The sequence below is a fragment of the Pithys albifrons genome, chromosome 4 (genome assembly GCF_047495875.1).
Source record: "Pithys albifrons albifrons isolate INPA30051 chromosome 4, PitAlb_v1, whole genome shotgun sequence".
NCBI classification, from domain to species: domain Eukaryota; kingdom Metazoa; phylum Chordata; class Aves; order Passeriformes; family Thamnophilidae; genus Pithys; species Pithys albifrons.
Window position 1 is genome coordinate 12,236,974 of NC_092461.1, and position 21,218 is coordinate 12,258,191.

At 41.8% G+C, this 21,218-nt stretch overlaps 1 protein-coding gene across 1 annotated transcript in view; it reads right to left on the reverse strand.

The window, feature by feature from the left end:
- CTDP1 (CTD phosphatase subunit 1) overlaps positions 1-21,218 on the reverse strand; it is a 106,764-nt gene that overhangs the window by 21,366 nt on the left and 64,180 nt on the right. The window contains exon 12 of the mRNA XM_071553481.1: positions 18,812-18,990. Coding sequence (XP_071409582.1) covers positions 18,812-18,990 — 179 coding nt within the window. The remainder of the gene's footprint in view (positions 1-18,811; positions 18,991-21,218) is intronic.

Genomic DNA, 21,218 nt, shown 5'->3' on the forward strand with positions numbered 1-21,218 from the left:
TCAGAGGCGCCAGGTCCTCACAGAGCATGGGGAAAGACTGTAGCAAGGCAGATGTACCCTTGGTGCAACACGATGAGCACAGGGAACACTTAGGAGAACCAAACACACCATGGCCACTGACTGGATGCATCAACGAGTGCTGAGGGAGGTGGGTGATGTCGTTGTGAGGCCACTCACAGTCTTTAGGTGATTATGGTGACAGAGAGATGCCTGTCCACTGGAATGTAAATGTCACTCCCATCTTTAAAAGCAGCAGGACCAAGTGAACTACAAGGCAGGTGAGCCTCACCTCAGGCCCTGGGAAGCTGAAGGAGCAGCTATCTGGGAAAACATTTCCAGTCACATGAAGGACAAGATCAGGAGTGATGAGAATGGCTTCACCAAAGGGAAACTACTTGACCAACCCAATAAATTTCTACTATGAAATGACTGGCTTGGCAAATGAGGGAAAGCAGGGAATACTTCACTAAGGCACCTGACACCACCTCTCACAAAAGCCTCATAGACACTCTTGATGTAGAGGTGGAGTGTCCTAAGGGACAGTGTAAATAAAATGCAGGCAGGCTCCTCTCAGTGGTGCTGAAGTGACAGGACAAGAGGCAACAGGCACAAACTGAAACACAAGAGGTCACCTCTGGACATCAGAAAACAGTTTCTCACTGTGCTGGTGATTAGGTACTGGCACAGGTTATTCAGAGAGGCTATGGAGGCTTCATTCTTGGAGATACTAAAACCTGCGGCCCCACAGCCTTGAGATTCTAGCTCTTGAGAAATCCTGTCTTTACACAGAAGTAAGTCTCAGCCATCAAACACCAGGAACTTTATGAACACATGAAGGGCTTGATGCAGAACAAATGCTAGATTAGACTTGGGGAGATAGCAAATCATTCATCTTTCCTCTTATGGGAACTGCTCCCAGTGCTGAGCACCTGGGCATCCATCTGACAGCCAGAAGAACTTGAGCAGACAGTAGCCACCTCTGGCATTTCCCTGCCCTTGCCTGTTCTCCACATCTTTCGCCCAAATGTATTCCACAACTAATGGAAAAAATAGCAGCATGCTGGTCCTGCCTCCAGCACCACAGCACAGAGATGGACAAATAGGCAGATGACTTGGTATAATGAGATCTACTTTTCCCATCATTTTCACCCTCCATTGCCTGAAATACAACTCAAACCCATCCATTATGTTCTTCCCAGATGTGATTATGCAAGTCATAATCAATCACTGCATAGACTCTAGTGTTTTAAAGACTGATGCATTGGCTTTCACAGGGAAAAAAGGACCACAGCTGAACAAACACAGGCTATACATTATAAAGACAAGATATTAAGAGATCTATCTTTGCAAATCTGCTAAAAATTTGATTCTGTTTTTCCCTGACAATTCATGATACTTGAAGACAATGGAAAAAACCAGAAAATAGGAACAGCTTCCTGTGTCTGGAAGGGTTTCCAGAGTCTCACCTGTCTCATTCTGAATTGGAGTGGAGCTTCCTTGCAAAATTCTGTAAAGGAGAAACTTTTCCCTGTGGCTACTCAAGGTTTCTGAATTAAAGTTCTATAGAATCCAAGAAGCTTGCTTTTGAACTGAAACATTCCTCTGTTCATCTGGATGTATCAAGTTTCATGCATACATTTTTGTGTATGGATAAAACATAATTTCAAGCAAGAACACACAATGCTGCACCATTGAAAACACTGAGATTATGGCAATTCGTGACTAAGGCTCTACAGAGAACAGAATGAACATATGAATCATGCATTCAGTTTTCTGATTTTCTCAATGCAGCAGCAGCTCATGTATCTAAAACTGAAAAAGGTACAAACTGCCTGTTAGGTTCTTCCCTGAGTGTATAAGAAAATGCATTTGTACGCACTAGAGAGAATTATGCTGTTGGGCTGCTTGCTTTCCTAGGTAAGCATCCTAAACAGAAGAACTGCATTTTAGTTATTGCAGCTTCTCATGTTTAAGTCTTCCTACAGGCTGTAAACACAACTTGCACACACAGACAAGAGAAGACGTTCTAATACAAATCATAATTTTTCAGTGTAATTGGATGACAGTAGAGTCTTACATACAGCATCACAGGAGTAAAGCCAACTGTAAAATTGCCCAGAAGACTTCTCTAAATAAAACCCCAGAACACGAAAAAACTGAGACAAACTGCAAAAAATTCCTTCTCCAACACACTGAATATTCAGATTCATTTTCTCAAGTATTTTTTTAGTTTTCCTGACAACCACATGCACATTGTTTACCAACAAGACTAATCAGCAGCTGGAAACACGACTGCAATTCACTCTGCGACTTAACTGGTGTATTTTTAGTAACAGCTTGAAAATTTTGGCCATTAAATTCATTAACAAGCTTGAAGATATGAATGACTCATCTACTTAAGTGCTTTTATAAAAAACTAACCCGTGAATTCATTTGCTTATATAGCTGATTTTGCCATTCATCAGTGTCACGCTTATAATTTAAGTGATTTACCACATGATATTTTAAAATAAAGCAGTGTACTGCAATGTCCCAACATTTAAGGCATTGAGAACTACAAAATTTTGTTCACTGTCCAATTATGAGAGACTATCAAGTGACAAAAAAGGAATCCAATCCACAAAGTGCATAAAAGTTTAAACAGAATAATTCCAGTGACTTTTTAAATATTACACTGTTGATCATAAAGCTTAATTCCCCTTAAATTAGGAGTAAAATAAAAAGTTTCTTTACCGCAACAGCAGCAGAAAACTAAACATGAAAGCTAAAAGTGAAGGATATACAGACCAGGTCTGGAAGTTTAAGATATTAGTGTAAAGATAAGTTTTTCTTTAAGAACCAAACAAATTGGTGTGGATTTTATATCAAAAATCCCCTGGGGAACAGTGCCCTCAATCACATAGGGTATCATAACAAATGAAGAAGAGATTTTTCTCTGAGGTGATAATTTTGAGATTTTTTTACTTGTATTAGAGAACTCCATTTAGTTTTTCTAAAGAGTAACGCCAGGCCCCCTTTCTAAGAGCATTGTCCTCTCTTGTGGCAGATCTCCTAGATAACCTTCCATTAGTAGAAATTATAGTTTTCTTTCCTTTTTAAATAGAAATGTAACATTTCCCTAAACAATCCATTTAGTCAGGCATGTCTGACAAAAAAAGTCAAATCGAAATACCATATTGAAAATAGTTCCTTAGACCACAACTACTTACCAGTAACTTTCAGCATCTTTCAAACCCTCTGTGGGTTTACAAGGGTGAAGAACTTCTGGTTTACATTTAAACCAGGAGACAAAGTCAAAAAGATTTCTTGGAATGTTAAGAAAAAACAACTCAATCAGTACAGTAGCTTTGAAATAACATGTAGAATTAGCACCTTAAATCTTTAACAAAAAAAAATAACCTCAAGCCAATTTCTCTATGCATTTTGTCCAAATTCAGAAAACTTCTGAATCTCTGTGTATTTTTCTAAATGTAATGTGAATGTGAAGCTGTAAGATTCTTCAATATTGAGGAGGCTGTGTCTATAAACCAGGCATAGAAATACATACCGAACTCCTTACATCACCTGAAATGTAGACTTGAAGAGAGAATCTCTTGTGACTTTGACCAAGTCTGTGTGTTCCTTGTACTCCTTTCTGCTTAAGTAAAAGTCCTCCAGAACAAAAGCAGACTTTACACAGAAGTGAACAATAGTCTATAGAGAGCCAAAGGCCGAATACTGTCCGACCATCTGGGAGGGGACGGCACAGTGACCTCAGCAGTTAGTGGGATCCTTCATACTGCTAACCCTGCTCAGCGAGCCTGGTTAATCTTGCTGGAGAGCAAAATGTGAAGCTCCAGCTAAACTCTGTTCGGTAGCTTTTTTAGAAGGTAGCTGTCCCCTTCTCCCTTGCTTGACAAAGTGCCTTGCCTGCAACAATACTGCTTCTGAACACAAGGCAACTTCTAACTTTCTGATATGAGGAGACACTGAAGAGCAGCAAGTGGTCAGCATAGTAACATTTTCTGGGCTATGAGTAACAAATAGGCCTCACAGTTGCTCTGGTTGCTGCAGACATGAGAAGTAATTTTACTCTAACAAAATGATCTCATATGGTGGAGGCAAAAAACCAACACTCTGCCCTGCCCTTCTCCTCTGAGAAAACACACAGATAGGCACTGCCTGCAGCTGACAGCTTCCTCAGGGCAGAAGTCATGCTGGATCATAGAATCAACTGGGTTGGAAGAGACCTTTGAGATCATTAAGTCCAACCTTTGATCCAATACCACTGTGATTACTAGATTATGGCACCAAGTGCCATGTCCAGGCTCATCTTAAAAACCAGGGATGGTGAATCCACCACCTCTCTGCGCAGGCCATTCCAATGCCTGATTTCTCTCTCTGTGAAGAATTTCTTTCTAATATCCAACCTAAACCTCCCCTGGCTGTGCCTTTTTGTCCTACTCCTGGTTGCCTGGGAGAGGAGACCAACCTCCTCCTGGCTACAACCTCCTTTCAGGGAGTTGTAGAGAGTGATGAGGTCACCCCTGAGCCTCCTCTTCTCCAGGCTAAACAACTCCAGCTCCCTCAGCCTTTCCTCATAGGACTTGTGCTCAAGTCCCTTCACCAGCCTTGTTGCTCTTCTCTCCACCACCTCAGTATCTTTCCTGAACTGAGGGGCCCAGAACTGAACACAATACTCAAGGTGTGGCCTCACCAGAGCTGAGTACAGGGGAAGAATCACTGCCCTGGTCCTGCTGGCCACGCTATTTTTGATACAGGACAGGATCCCATTGGCCTTCTTGGCCACCTGGGCACACTGTTGGCTCATGTTCAGCCTCCTGTCAATCCAAACCCCCAGGTCCCTTTCTGCCTGGCTACTCTCCAGCCACTCTGTCCCCAGCCTATGGTGCTGCAGCGGGTTGCTTTGGCCAAAGTGCAGAACCCGGTACTTGGCTTTGTTGAACTTTATCCCTCTGGAATCAGCCCATCTCTCCATGCTATCCAGATCCCTCTGCAGAGCCCTCCTGTCTTCCAGCAGGCCAACCCTCCCAACTTGGTGTCATCTGCAAATTTGCGAATGGTGAACTCAATCCCCTCATTCTAAATCATCAATAACAGGGCCCAACACTGACCCCTGAGGGACACCACTGGTGACCGGCCATCAGCTGGATGCAGCTCCGTTCACCAGCACTCCCTGGGCCTGGCCATCCAGCCAGTTCTTAACCCAGCAGAATGCACACCTGTCCAAGCTGTGGGCTACCAGCTTTTCCAGGAGCACGTTATGGGAGACAGTGTCAAAGGCTTTGCTGAAGTCCAGACCCGTTTCCATTCCCCTCCATTCACTCAGTTTGTTCCATCTGCCTGATGGCAGGAGGGGCTGGACTTCCTTAGGGGTTGAAAGGGTGTGACTCCACCACTCAATTTCCCTTTCACTCTCCCTAATGCTTCTTAGTCTCTCTACTTCTTCCTTGAGCTGTTCCTCCAGGCACAGAGAATCATTCACCTGCTTGCATCGAACACAGGTACCCCTCACACTGTCCTCTGGTACTAATGCCAGGATCTCCCATTTTGCTCCAATAACGACAATAGAAAAAGCAGTTTCTCTTATATGTGAGCTTAAACCTATATTCTGTAACAGCCTTAATTACAGAACAACTCAGCATTTTATATAAAACCCAAAGATGCTTAACCTCACTGATGAGGAGACAAAGTTCCCCATCTTCTAGTCACACGGTTACATGACTTGCACTGTCATAACCATTCAAATGGTTATTTTCTCTATTGTAACAGTCTTGAAATAGTCCTTCAAAAGAAAGACAAGCTTAGCTAACTGCTATGTTACACTCACTTGCAAATGAAGCACAACCCATTACATCCATTATTTGTGAGGCCACAGCACGAGAATGAATTCTTTTGTAAGTATGCTTACAGCCAAATGATACGATTGGCATCTTGAAAAAAATCTAGTCTAAAGATAGTAACTGGGGTGATCAACAGAAACATGCTGGCAAGTAGATGCAGTTTTAATAGCAGTATTTCCAGCTCCTGATTCCTCCTACTGCATTTTTAAATTCTTCACTGATAGTTATAAAATACATCTAAATATGATGTTGGAACAGTTGAGTTTATCAGTGACTTCTCTAGATACCTGCAATTACTGTTGAACTTTTCTGATTAAAAGTCCACTTAATTTTCAGGTTTCAGTTAAAGCTCCACAGATCAGCAAGTAAAGACAGTCAGAGTAACTTCCCAGTACTTACTGAAGCTTTATGATAAGGACTGCTATAGGGAAGAAATCACTTAAGAACTTGGACAGTATTTCACTTCGATCAAATATACTTTTCATGAAAAAAGCTACTCAAATGAAACAAAGCATGTCTGTAACTACACTCTTCATGTATAACTATCCTTTGCACAGCTTGCTCTTTAAAACCATCTTTTATGCTTTATAGCAAAGACAAGGACCAAGGGGTGGTGGAGACTGACCTAACAGAGGCAGACAGTGGAAGACAGAGAAACAAAATTACTTTGACAGAAGGCAGGCATAGAATAACTGGTACAGAAATACACAAATTTGGAGAGGTCCATTTTACCAGAAATGTGAGAGACAAAGACAAAAAACTGAGAATCAACCTAAGCAGTATAGCCAAAACCGAAGTACCAACTGTCCAAAGAATTGATGTTCTTATAACTCAAAGGATGTGGTTAAATGTGGATGGGATGCACCTCAGTTGCCTAAAACAATCCTGGTGAACCTCTGAAGGTGGTCACTAGTCAGATCCTGACCATATCAGAAAAGATTACAGCTAAGGACACTTGGTTTTAAGGATATCTCTTTACCTTTAGAATCCTAAGTATTCTGGATTACAGAACTTTTATAGTTTCTCTAGCACGAAATACTTGGCTTTACTTTGCTAATCACATAAAATTGGGATGGACTAACATGTGTCTAGCCTAACAAACTCATGGGAGAAACACACACACTTCGAACTTTGCCACATCTGGACAATCTTCAAGAGGGCCTTAAAAGGGTACATCCATGATACATAAAGAATCTATCAACCGAGATCAAGCACTACAAAATCAGGAGTTACCAAGCCATGCACATGGGGCTTTTTTCAATACTGGAAAACTAGTATGGTTTTTTCTTTCTTGTGGTTTGCTTTTTTTGTTTTGTTTTCCTTTCTTTTTAAACTTTGTCCTCTCAGCTTAAATGGCTGAATCTATTTTACTTAATTCTTCCAAAAGCAATGAAGTGTAAAGCACAGAGCAAGTCAGAGTATTTTAGCTCTAGCAGTTTGTCTGGCAAAGTTACGTGCCAGCAAAATCAAGTTACGCAAGAAGGCACAGTCAGGCAACTTAACTGATTCCACCTATTAAAATGTTCACCCAAAGACCATTTCAGCAAAGACAAACACTTGCACCACAATGGCTTACCATCTGCCAAAGCCTGCATTTTGCCGTTTCCTTTTTAGCTCTTTTAATCCAAAAAGGACTTGCATTTAACAGGCTTGTATAGGTGGCTAGAGCAGGGTGATTTCTAGTTGGTACAACAGCAGAAAGTTTGGGTTGGGTAAGTACTTTAAGTATTTGCTCCACATGAACAAATCCCACCACGAAACCTTTACCAGGCTGCAGTTTAATAATTATGTGGTAACTCTTTTCTGCCTACCTCCTCACACCACTGCAGTACATTTTTACAGGACAACTGCATGCACATCAGCAGTTACATTTTATAACCATAAGTATTTCATTACAATCCTAAATAAAGGTAATTAGGAATATTCTGAGAATGTATGTTGATTCCAACATACTAGTGAAACTGTAAATGAGGTGAAGGAGATACAGTATTGATACTTCAATATCAAATTTTCTTTGTGGAAAAAAATGTATATACATAAATATTTCTGTGCTAAATAAAAACCCATAGTATCAAACAAACACTCATTTCCTCTGCGTTTTTGATCTTATGTTTTAACAACAAGGATCTAGCAACACCTTCTGAATTTTTCTTGTTTCCACTTTTATTCAATCCTCTAAAACCTGGATCTACAATTTTCTAGTCAGCAAACCAAGTTGTTGATTCAACTTAGCACAGAGGGTATGGTACTTGGGACTAGACACACTTAAAAAAAAAAAGAAAAATCACCTTTGGAGGAAACAAATTTAATTAAAATAGCTTCAAAAAGCTGTTATTACCTGAGTATTGATTTTCTCATGGGGAAATTGTGGGTAACATGAGAACTTTCAAGTAAAAACATTTCTAAATGAAAACTTATATTTAATGTTTACAGTGGACTCTAACTCAATAATGATAATTAAGTACAGAAGCAAATTATGCTTTGCATGCCCAGAGTCTTCTTTCATTTTAGAGTCTTCAAAATGACTTCCAAACAAATGACATTAAAATTTTGCAGAACAGCCAGCTCATGTGAAAACAGCAAGATGTGCTGCCAACATGAGCGCTTGTCTTTAGAAGCTGATCCTGGATTTCAGTCTGGAGTGTTTCACCATTGCTTCTGGGAAAAGCCCAACAAACTGCAGTAATTTTTTAATTGCTTCTGTCAACTACATAAGAGTCCATTTACTTCCAAACTGTCAGAAACATAGGGAAGTTCAGTCACTGGCAGGCTTTGTTTGCTGCTCCTTCAGCTATCAGCAGGTGACTCAGAGGGGAGTTGGAGGCGGGGCTTGCTCGTTAGCACGAGAGTGAGAAGGCTTTAAAGGGAGGGAAGGGAGCTGCTTGGCTCATTCCCTGGCAGGCTTTGTTTGCTGCTCCTTCAGCTATCAGCAGGTGACTCAGAGGGGAGTTGGAGGCGGGGCTTGCTCGTTAGCAGGAGAGTGAGAAGGCTTTAAGAACATCTCTAGGGAGCGCAAGCGACCCGGAGCGCGGTGAACAGGAGCGGGCAAACAGGGGCGTGGCACGTCTGTGAGGGCGTGGCACGGCAGTTTGCACGGCAGTTCGCACAGGCAGGGCAAACAGGCAGGGCAGAAGCCTAGGTATTTCTGCAGCTTTTTTTTTTTTTTTTTTTTTTTTTCTCTCCTCTGTTCATTTGTTTCTTTGTCTCTTTCTACCTTTCCCCCCAGCTTAAGGCAGTCATGCCTCCCAGAAAAATGAAAGCTGTTGCTCCTGTCACCAGTAGAGGGGTGTCAATACAGACAGAACCCTCTAAAAGGGATGCAGCCACTCAGGCCTCCGGCTGCATAGACTGTCTGAGCCTGGACCTACTACCAGAGGACAGTATGAGAAGTGCCTGTATACGATGTGAGCAGGTGAACGATTTGCTGGGTCTGGTGGCAGAGCTAAAGGAAGAGGTTGATAGGCTCAGAAACATAAGGGAGAGTGAAAGGGAAATTGACTGGTGGAGTCACACCCTTTCCACCCCTAAGGAAGCCCAGCAGGAGGTGGTGAAGCCCAGCCCCTCCTGCCATCAGGCAGACGGAACAAACCATAGGGTTGGGGATGAATGGAAACAGGTGCCTGGTCAGAGAGGCAAAAACACCCCCTCTCGACCCCTTTCACCTGCCAGGGTGCCCTTAAAAAACAGGTATATGGCCCTGGACTCGGGCAGTCTGTTGGAGGACAGTCAGGAGGAGGATCTATCTACAAGATCTTCTGGTTACCCCCAGCCTACCGGACGGGTTACGACTACAGGTAAGAGAAAAAAGAGAAGGGTTGTTGTAATAGGTGACTCCCTTCTGAGAGGCCCTATATGTCGGCCAGACCCGTCCCACAGGGAAGTTTGCTGCCTTCCTGGGGCCAGGGTGAGGGATATTACCAAAAAACTTCCTAAACTTATCCAACCCTCAGACTATTACCCACTGTTGGTTGTCCAGGTTGGAAGTGATGACATTAATAAAAGGAGTACCAGAGTAATTAAAAAAGATTTCAAGGCACTGACCCGATCTCTTCAGGGGACAGGAGCACAGGTAGTAATTGCCTCAGTTCCTGTGCTAGCTGGGATGAATGAGGAGAGGTTTAGGAAAGCCCAGCTTACCAACAGGTGGCTTAGGGGATGGTGCTATCGTCAAAATTTTGGGTTTTTTGATCATGGCGCGAACTCCGTGTTGCCCAGTCTCATCAAAGCAGATGGGCTTCATTTATCTAGGGAGGGCAAAAGAACTGTAGCCCATAAGTTGGCAGGGTTAGTTAGGAGGGCTTTAAACTAGGTTTGAAGGGGGAAGGGACGGCAACTGGGCTCTCCAGAGACAGGCCTAAGAGCATAGAGCCTGAGTTGAGAATGAAATCAATGGCCCAGCTGAAGTGCATGTACACCAATGCACGCAGTATGGGAAACAAACAAGAGGAGCTGGAAGCCATAGTGCAGCAGGAAAACTATGACATAGTTGCTGTCACAGAAACGTGGTGGGATGAATCACATGACTGGAGTGCTGCTATGGGGGGCTACAAGCTCTTCAGAAAAGACAGGCAGGGAAGGAGAGGTGGAGGGGTGGCTTTATATGTTAGAGAGTCTCTTGACTCTGTTGAAGTTGAGGTCAGCAGTGACAAGGTTGAGTGCCTGTGGGCCAGAATCAGGGGCAAGGCCAACAAGGCTGACACCCTTGTGGGTGTCTGTTACAGACCACCCAACCAGGATGATGAAGGGGATGAATTATTCTACAAGCAGCTGGCAGATGTCTCAAAGTCTCCAGCCCTTGTTCTTGTGGGTGACTTTAACCTGCCAGATATCTGCTGGGAGCTTCATACTGCAGAGAAGAGGCAGTCAAGGAGGTTCCTGGAGTGTATAGAGGACAATTTCCTTCATCAACTGGTAAATGAGCCTACCAGGGGGAAGGCCCTGCTAGACCTACTATTTACAAACAGAGAGGGGCTGGTAGATGATGTAGTGGTTGGAGGCCGCCTGGGGCATAGTGACCATGATATAATAGAATTTTCAGTCCTCAGGGATGTAAGGAGAGTCACCATTAAAACCTCTACCTTGGACTTTCGGAGAGCAGATTTTGGCCTATTCAAAGAACTGATTCAGAGCATACCCTGGGAAACAACCCTTAAAGGTAAGGGGGTCCAGGAGGGATGGACATGTTTTAAGAGGGAGATTTTGAATGCACAGCAACAGGCTGTCCCAGTGTGCCGAAAGGCCAGCCGAAGGGGAAGACAGCCAGCTTGGTTAAATAGGGAGATTCTGCAAGAAATCAGGGATAAAAAGAAAGTTTACAGACTATGGAAAAAAGGGCTGGCTACTTATGAAGAATTTACAGATAGAGCTAGGTCATGCAGGAAAAAAATTAGGGAAAGAAAAGTGGAATTTGAAGTAAATTTGGCTATTTCAGTTAGGGATAACAAAAAGTCCTTTTATAAATACATTAATAACAAAAAGAGGGGCAAGGAAAACCTCCATTCTCTGTTGGACTTGGAGGGAAATATAGTTAAGGAAGATGAGGAGAAGGCTGAGGTACTTAACACCTACTTTGCCTCAGTTTTCACCAGTAAGACAGGTGGCCCTCAAGACAACTGGCCTCTGGAGCTGGTAGACAGGGAGAGGGAGCTGAATACCCCTCCTGTATTCCAGGAGGAAATAGTGACCGACTTACTGAGCCAGCTGGATCCTAACAAGTCTATGGGACCAGATGGGATCCATCCCAGGGTGATGAAGGAGCTGGCAGAAGAGCTTGCCAAACCGCTCTCCATCATCTTCCAACAGTCCTGGCTCTCTGGGGAGGTCCCAGATGATTGGAGGTTGGCGAATGTCACCCCAATCCACAAAAAGGGCTGCAAGCAGGACCCTGGCAACTACAGGCCTGTCAGCCTGACCTCTGTGCCTGGCAGGGTTATGGAGCAGTTCATCCTGAGTGCAATCACACAGCACCTTCAGGGTGGACAAGGGATTAGACCCAGCCAGCATGGGTTTAGGAGGGGCAGGTCCTGTCTGACCAACCTGATCTCTTTCTACGATCAGGTGACCCACCTGGTGGATGAGGGGAAGGCTGTGGATGTGGTCTATCTGGACTTCAGCAAGGCCTTTGATACTGTCTCCCATAATATACTCCTGAAAAAGCTGGTAGCCCATGGCTTAGACAAGTGTACCCTCTCCTGGATTAAGAGCTGGCTGGAGGGTCGGGCCCAGAGAGTGCTGGTGAACGGAGCTGCATCCAGCTGGCGGCCAGTCACCAGTGGTGTTCCCCAGGGGTCTGTGTTGGGTCCAGTCCTGTTTAACATCTTTATTGATGATTTAGATGAAGGGATTGAGTCCATCATCAGCAAATTTGCTGATGACACCAAGTTGGGAGGGAGTGTCGACCTGCTGGAAGGCAGGAGGGCTCTGCAGAGGGATCTGGATAGACTTGAGAGATGGGCTGATTCCAATGGGATGAAGTTCAACAAGGCCAAGTGCCGGGTCCTGCACTTTGGCCACAACAACCCCCTGCAGCGCTACAGGCTGGGCACAGAGTGGCTGGAGAGCAGCCAGGCAGAAAAGGACCTTGGAGTACTAATTGACAGGAAGCTCAACATGAGTCAACAGTGTGCCCCGGTGGCCAAGAAGGCCAATGGGATCCTGTCCTGTATCAAAAATAGCGTGGTCAGCAGGACCAGGGAAGTGATCCTTCCCCTGTACTCTGCATTGGTGAGGCCACACCTTGAGTACTGTGTTCAGTTCTGGGCCCCTCAGTTCAGAAAGGATATTGAGATGCTGGAGCGGGTCCAGAGAAGAGCAACAAGGCTGGTGAAGGGACTGGAGCACAAGTCCTATGGGGAGAGGCTGAGGGAGCTGGGGTTGTTTAGCCTGGAGAAGAGGAGGCTCAGAGGTGACCTCATCACTGTCTATAACTACCTGAAGGGAAGTTATAGCCAGGTGGGGGCTGGTCTCTTCTCCCAGGCACTCAGCAATAGAACAAGGGGGCATGGGCTTAAGCTCTGCCAGGGGAAATTTAAGTTGGATATCAGAAAAAAATTTTTTACAGAGAGAGTAATCAGGCATTGGAATGGGCTGCCCGGAGAGGTGGTGGATTCACCATCCCTAGAGATCTTTAAATGCAGATTGGACGTGGCGCTGGGTGCCATGATCTAGTAAATGAGCTAGAGTTGGACCAAGGGTTGGACTCGATGATCTTGGAGGTCTTTTCCAACCCAATCGATTCTATGATTCTATGATTCTATGATTAAACATACTCTTAACTTGATGTAACTCTGTAAATGATCCTTACACCGAGAAAAGTTTTGACCATGAGGGAAGAACAAAAATTTATACTTTGGAATTTGAATGGAATCAATAGTTTTGGGGAAAAATGAAGGTGGTGGAAGTTTCAGTTCTTAATGCCTCAAAATACCCCTTTGAATAGCCTTTTAAACTCTGCACAAGAGTACTGTACAGACTTGAAACACACTGGCCAGTCCAAGTGTTGTAAGTTAAGTTTTAAAACCACAAAAAAAGTCAGACTTTTGTTCTGTCAGGTAAAAAAATATTAATCACATTATCTTATTACCTGAAGCATGCTTTCTTCTTCCAGGTGTTTAATTTAGAATCTTGAATTAGACTGAACTTACAGGAAATTAGACTACTCATGGGAGACAAACTTGGGCTGCTCACTGTGAATCTTTTAAGTGTAATAATTTATAAAATTGAAGACATCACATCATCTATATTGAACTTCCTTTACTTACTCCACCTTAAGAAAAGGGATTTCTAGGGAAGCACCTTCAAGCTGACAAATGCCACTTATCACTGAAAATACTTAATGCAAATCAGCCTTTCCCACAACTTGGAGAGGAGGTGGTTGCCTTTCAAGGATCTCTAATTTTGTAGAATTTAGGTCTGTTTTTCCCTACTCAATGATTATACATTCTCTTCAAAGGCTGAGTGGGTTTCCTCCTTTGTAAAGGAGACATACTGGATCTCACTAAAATGGAGGAAGATGATTATTAAAATTCAGTACCCAAGCTGGAAAGCTACATTTATTTACCAAATTAAATCAAGGAACAACAATGAGCTGCTGCTCCTATCAAACATACTTTGATTGATTTGGGATTCATTATCTTATTGCCAAAATCAATAATTAGGCCATATTTGCTTCCTGTAGTTTTCCAGCAATCTTAATTCTATGCAGAGATCTTAAACCCCTTAACCAAGCTGCAAGATTTAACCTAATTCACCAATGTTTAACTGAAATGCTGCCTCTGCAACACAAAGATATATGTAACAAGCTTTTAGGGAACAATCTTTAAAATGAGACATTTTCCTCTGTAACCCCATGGCCACTGGCAGGACAGACCCACAGCCAAATCCACAGTGCAGTTTTAGAAATTAGCTGATGATACTCCAGTTCTGGCCAATTCCAACAGTAATAATCTCCTAATCTTATAGAGGGAGTCTGAACAGGAGATTTTCACAAGTACCTCACTGTTTATGCATGGCAAACTCTAATGCTCCAGAAATAAAAGTAGTTTAGAATAACCACATGTCAGAGATTCAAAGTTTAAAGCAATTACTTGAGAGAAGCTATATCAATGAAAGCAAAATAAAGTTGAATTTACTTCAGACAAACAAAATTTTCCCATTACCTGCAATGGCAAGTTACTGTTTACAGTTTTTTGTTCACTCTAGAGTTAAGGCTAATGTTCTCTTGAACATCCAAGTGCTGACCACATACAGAAATTCTGATTCCCTTTCATTTTGCAGTTAGCCATCACTGAGTATCCCTTAAATAAAATCTATTCCAAGGGAAAGCAGCTAATGAAAGATTTAATTTTTGAAATTAACTTTACAGAATGTATTTTTTCTAGGGTGACCTTATGCTTCTTTAACAGACAGATAGCTTGATGAGTAGGTGAGCTATGCTGACACAGCAAGTGATCCAGGAGGCAGGAAAGGATGAATTTAAAAGACCAATATTTCTAAATTTAGATCAGTAGCTTTGCTATATCAAAACAACAGTATACTCACATCATCTAAAGAGGAATTCTGGAAGACTTTACATTGTAGTAACACCACACCTTTACTTGTGAAACAATGCAATGACTTGCCTGGGTAAAAAAACAGAGGAACCAACGCTCTTTAACACAATGCTTGAATTTCTACAATTATTCTGTCAGTCATATTTAAAATCACCGAATCAACTAGGTTGGAAAAGACTTCAGAGATCATCAAGTCCAACCTTTGACCCAACACCCCCTTGCCTACTAGACCATGGCACTGAGTGGCACATCCTGTCTCATCTTAAAAACCACCAGAGACGGTGAATCCATCACCTCCCTGGGCAGCCCATTCCAATGTCTGATCACTTTCTCTGTAAAGAATTTCTTCCTAATGTCAAACCTAAACTGCCTCTGCCACAGCTTAAGACTGTGCCCTATTGTCCTACTGTTGGTTGCCTGGGAGAAGAGACCAACCCACACCTCACTACAATCCCCTTTCAGGTAGTTGTAGAGGGTAATAAGGTCTCCCTGAGCCTCCTCTTCTCCAGGCTGAACACCCCCAGCTCCCTCAGCCTCTCCTCACAGCACTTGTGCTCCAGTCCCTTCACCAGTCTCATTGCCCTTCTCTGGAAATGCTCCAGCACCTCAATGTCCTTCCTAAACTAAGGGGCGCAGAACTGGACACAGCATTCAAGATGCAGCCTCACCAGTGCAGAGTACAGGGGAAGAATCACTGCCCTGGTCCTGCTGGCCACATTATTCTTGATACAGGCCAGGATGCCATTGGCCTTCTTGGCCAGCTGGGCACTTGCTGACTCATATTCAGCTTCCTGGCAATCGGCACCCCCAGGTCCCTTTCTGCCTGGCCACTCTCCGGCCACTCTGTCCCCAGCCTGTGGTGCTGTAGGGGGTTGTTGTGGCACTTGATCTTGTTAAACATCACCCCACTGGGATTCAGCCCATCTCTCCAGCCTGTTCAGGTTCCTCTGCAGAGCCCTCCTACCCTCCAGCAGATGGACACTCCCCTGCACCTTGGTGTTATCTCCAAATTTACTGATGGTGGACTGAAACCCCTCATCTAGATCATCAATAAAGATATTAAATATGACTGGGCTCAATACTGATCCCTGGGAGACACCACTGGTGACCAGCTGCCAGTTGGATGCAGCTCCGTTGACCACCACTCTCTGGGCCTGGCCATCCAGCCACGTCTTAACCCAGCAGAAAGTGCCCCTGTCCAAGCTGTGGGCTGCCAGCTTTTCCAGTAATATGGCGTGGGAGATGGTGTCAAAGGCATTGGTGAAGTCCAGGTAGAGACATTCACAGCCTTTCCCTCACCCACCAGGTGGATGACAGAACCTGCCCCTCCTAAACCTGTCATAAAAGGAGAGATGTGCTATTGCGTATTAAGGGTACTATCAACAAGCCAGTTACTTCCTTAATACATTTTGAATAGTTTGTGACTGAAATGGTTTTTGAAAAAAAATCCCAGACTATAACAAATGTGAGGCTGACAGCCTGGGAAGCACTGAGCTGTAAAAACTTGGGTCCCAAGATTCTCAAAACAGAGCGTGTCAAGACTGGGAACTGGAATAAAGTAACAGTGACAGTGAATATACTGGTTCAACCAGGATACAAGATGTCATCAACCAAACTTTGCACAGGAGTTTGCAGCAGTCTTTCCTGTCACCGAGAATAGTGGAAAACTGTAATTTCCATCTTCTAAAACAGTGTCTCTTGTAAGGAATACTATTATATTTGAAAGAAAATGCTTAGGAATCAAAATCGCACTGTTCGTTTTAAAAGGCTAGTAAATAGACACAGAAAAAGCAGTTGAGGGATTTCTGAGGCTCGGAAATCCATCTTTCCTTAATTATGAACTAGCAATGGATGTAAGAAAAATGCTGCATTTCCCCTCCCCTAGAAGCTATAAGTTTTCTCAAAGATTATTTTTCACTCCGTGCTTGAGAATTTCAGAAGTGGCACCAATCAGAAAGATGATCAAGGTATTCCACAGATTTCAAGACTGAAGACTAACATTAAACTTAAATGCTAGATTTTTTGTCTTATAAGTACTATGGTTCCAGTGTCAGTAGCTACTGGAGAGGTTAATGGAGCAATGCTTACCAGAAACCTACCGCCTCTGCAGACCTCATCTCTGCTAGGAATGAGCTGAGCTACAACACAAGAATACTGGATTGTATATCTGGACTGTTTTTCCTCTTGTTCATCCTCTGTTTTTCAGAGACTGTTCTTACATTACCCCTCTTGGACGGTATCTCTTTAGCAGATACAACACTGACTGAGCACAAAAACATCAATTTAAAGCTTCAAACTTAAAATGTAACTGGGATGACTGGCTCCTTTCTTACCAAGCAGCATTTCCTGCCTAGTAGACACCAGGTCAGCGTCTGAACCAGCACTTTGTGAGTATGTTTTCCAGCATGTCATTCAGGGTCAATCCTGGATGCAATTTAACAAACTGACAAGGAAACTTTTAAGAGGCCAAAAATAGAAAAGTTTTTTAAGAAGCTGCTCAAAGACTTTATTCCAGCAACCCCTACTAAGTCTGCGTAGCTTCAGAGTGAAAAAGTATTGCAAAGCTTACTTACAAACTGTCCTGTAAGTACAGCATTTACAAAACTTTTTACAGCATACATGGGGAATAGCATTCAGCAACATTCCTCAATATCTTCTTGAGTTTTGGTTTCCAGAAATTGGTGTATTTTCTACACAGTGAAACATGACAGTATTAGGATGAATTTACAGTGACATGTTGTCACCATGACTTGCTGCTTCAAATTATATTCTGAAAACATTCATCACTTGCTTGCCTTTCCTGTTCCAGACTTGGTTTAGGAGAGAATTTTTCTTCTATCCATTTGAGACCAATTAAATTCTCATACTGTTTAGACTGACTTTTCTGAAGCACAATCATTAGAAATACCAACAATAATCTAAAAGGCTATGCAAGCTTCCCATGTAGCTCCTTGTCCAATAAACCTCTGACACACAGCAGCATTGCTACCCCAAGCAAAATCTCCTCAAACTTTCATATATCGCATTCTGTGGCACTTTCTCTCATACCTTCTTTGTGCTAGAAAAAAGCTCAGAGAAGTTAAAATAATGTAAATAAGTCACTTAAGTCCTAGTACTTGTATTATCCTCATCAAGGAAAAATTATTAGTGGTTAATTTCTTATGGCTGGGAACTGAGTTCAGTTGGAGAGCAGAAAGGAACACAAAGCACATCTGAGTCACATTTGCACTTTCAGCACCTTGCAGTATAGGATAATTACACCAGCAATTCCAAATTAAAAATGCTATAATCTTCATCTTAGTCTAAACTGTTAGGCTTAAAAACTATTAACAGGCTACAAATTCAGAACCATTCATTAATATATTTAAAATAAGCACTGTATGAAGTTCTAGTTTACTAGCAAATTGGTTGATAGCCGTCATTCAACAGTAAATGCTGGGACACTAAAATCAATTTTGAAGAAGAAACTAGCAAGTTTAAATTTCTTTCTAAGTAAAAAAGCATCACACCAACCTCATGGTTATGAATGACCCCTACAAAAAGTATCTAAAAAATCCAGGACGAAAACACCTCATAGCTTTCCAAAACTGTGCTTTATTTTAACTTCAACTAACACAGCAGAGGACACAGTCCTATATCGGACACAGGATCAATACTGCTTTAAAATAAGCACAGTTTGGTGGACTTCAGCTCCTTCTGAACAGGCAATATCCAGTTCTCAACAGACATTTACTAAGACCACTTCCTTAAATCAATCCCAAAACACTGCAGAAACGTGCATGACGATTTCCCAGACTTACAGGGAAAAGTTACTTAAATACAGTAGTCAATGACAGATTGGGATGTCAAAAAGCATGCTCAATAGTGCACAAACACAACAAACATCACAAATGCTTCTTACGTTGGAAAAATTCATACCTGGGTAAACTGCCTGTTAAGCTTCTTTCACTTGATGATGATGACGATGATCCAGGTCTCTGGTCTGTTTTCCTTCCTAGAGTTCCTGTTGCACTAGTCTGAGGTTTTTCACCTTCCTCTTCAGGCTTTTTTTTTTCACTATCACTTTCGTCACTGCCTTCTCCTAAGATGTCATCCACCTGTCAAAGAGAGGAGAGTCAGTGTATCTTCTAAAAAACTACTCTGTATCAATATTTTATAATAGTTGTGTTGTTCTTTAATAGTACTTAAGAATATGCTTCAAATTTCCTTGGCCGTCTCCTTGAAAATTCAAATTAAACCCCAATGTCTTCAATGCAGATTTTGTAACAACTCCAGCAACATTCTGTTCAAATTAAATAAATCTGATCTATGCTTAGCTTAAGACAGATATAGCTATACTCACAAACATGATACAGTCACACAAGAAACTATTATGAAAGGAGTGCTGTCTTCTGAAACTAAAGGAATAGATGTTTTATGCTATTGTAACATACTGATGTATACTTTCAATTACATATATTTTACATTATTGTAATATGGAATCATTTAGGCAAGGCATATTAAAATATTTAGTAAGTATTCTTACATTTACAGGCATTCCTTCATGCATATATAACTTTAAAGAAGTCTATGCCTAAATAATACAATAGGAACAAAACAATGTACAAAACCCATTTTAATGAGATTGTCTGCTTGAACTAATTAATAGGGACAAATCAAAAGCCTACGTATTTTTTTTAAGTAATGGTTTGGGTTTTGCTTCTGAAAAGTTAGCACAGGATTTGATAATCCTCTAAAAACATAGAAATTTGTTCTGAGAGGTCTGGATCTGCTGAAACCATCATTAAAGGCAAATCACACTCATAAGCCATCCTGATGAGCTTCAAAGTGTTATATTCTCTGAGTTAGCATTCAGCCTTCAGAAAGAGATGAAAAAATAGGTGAAGATCCTGTAGTTTCTTTATTCTTGTGAATAGCAGAAGACATGGAAGTAAGCTATGTGTGAGCAATTCTCTATAACATTCAAGATTTTTTCCTAGAAGCAGCTTCACAATTACTTTGTTCTCACTAATCCACACCTGCTTTATTGCTTTATCAAGAAGTAAAACTCTGCATATGAGTATGGACCAAAAGTCAAAGACACCCTCTATTTATCAAACTCATTACAAGGTATACTTTTGAAGAACTTCCTTCAAATATCTATTTGTTTCAGAGTTCTACAACTCAAGTTAAAACTGGATTTAAAAATCCAGGCTATACTATCCTTGGCTGGAATGATTTCTATACAAAATAAAAAGTAACTTGTAATCTTCTCAAACCTACAATTTAAGATGTTCTTCCATTTGGCCTTGTTTTGATACATTTTAACTACCTGAAACATTGCTATCCAACTCTTGCCCAACTCTTTCACTCTGAAAGCTGTAAAAAAAGCTAATAAAAAGGAATGCCATACCAGCTTAGTGCATCTAAACACAGATGGCTGTTTCAGGTAGAAACTGTAGGAATGACTATGGCAAACCAAATTACATTGTCCAAAAATGTTTTTCCAAGGAGCAGAAGTTGTCATATGCATGGAAAATAAGAATCATGGAATGTAATCAAGGGTCAGGGAGACCAAAAAGACTGCTAGAGATGACCCAACAGTGAACCTGGAAGAAAAGTATAAAGTACACAGGGTAGGGATTTTTCAGCGTATACAGAATAAAGAGAAAGTCTCAAGTGTTTATGTATCACAGTCGCCTGTATAGCTTTGGTAAAAGATGCTCAAGGGTAGCCAACATGGCCAGCTCTGACAGATAAATGACAGTACAGATCTACAGCTCTAACAACTCCTTTTCAGCAGGCCTTTAAAATTTAAAATTACATTGCTTCATTTCAAAAGCACTTTTCCAGAAAGTCTTCTGTTTAAAACTACATTCTGACAACAAATATGTTTCAAAGGACAAAGTTAGGCTGATAAGACATTCAGCGTTACAGATGCTTCTCTCACACTGAAGTTTTATAGTCTTTTAAAATCTATTTTGCATGAACAGTTTTAACAGACTAGATCAATCTAGTTATTGCCATGTCTGTTTTTCTTTCATTCTGAACAATGATAATATTATCTGTTTGAAGCCTGAAATACCATTTAATATTAGAATTGCTAAGTTGGTTGTACACATGTATGTTCCATTTCTCTTAAAGGGTATATATAGTGCAGGTATAAATCAGAAATACGTCAGGTTTTGACAATCATTGTATATGAAAACAATGTGGGGACAGTCTTTACATATCACTTTAAGCAGAAGGGCAGAATTCGTGTTTTGGGTGCCTAACTGTTGACTAAATTGCAAACGTACTGAAAATTTTAAGCATTACATCTTGATGTTTCACAATTCTCAGAAGA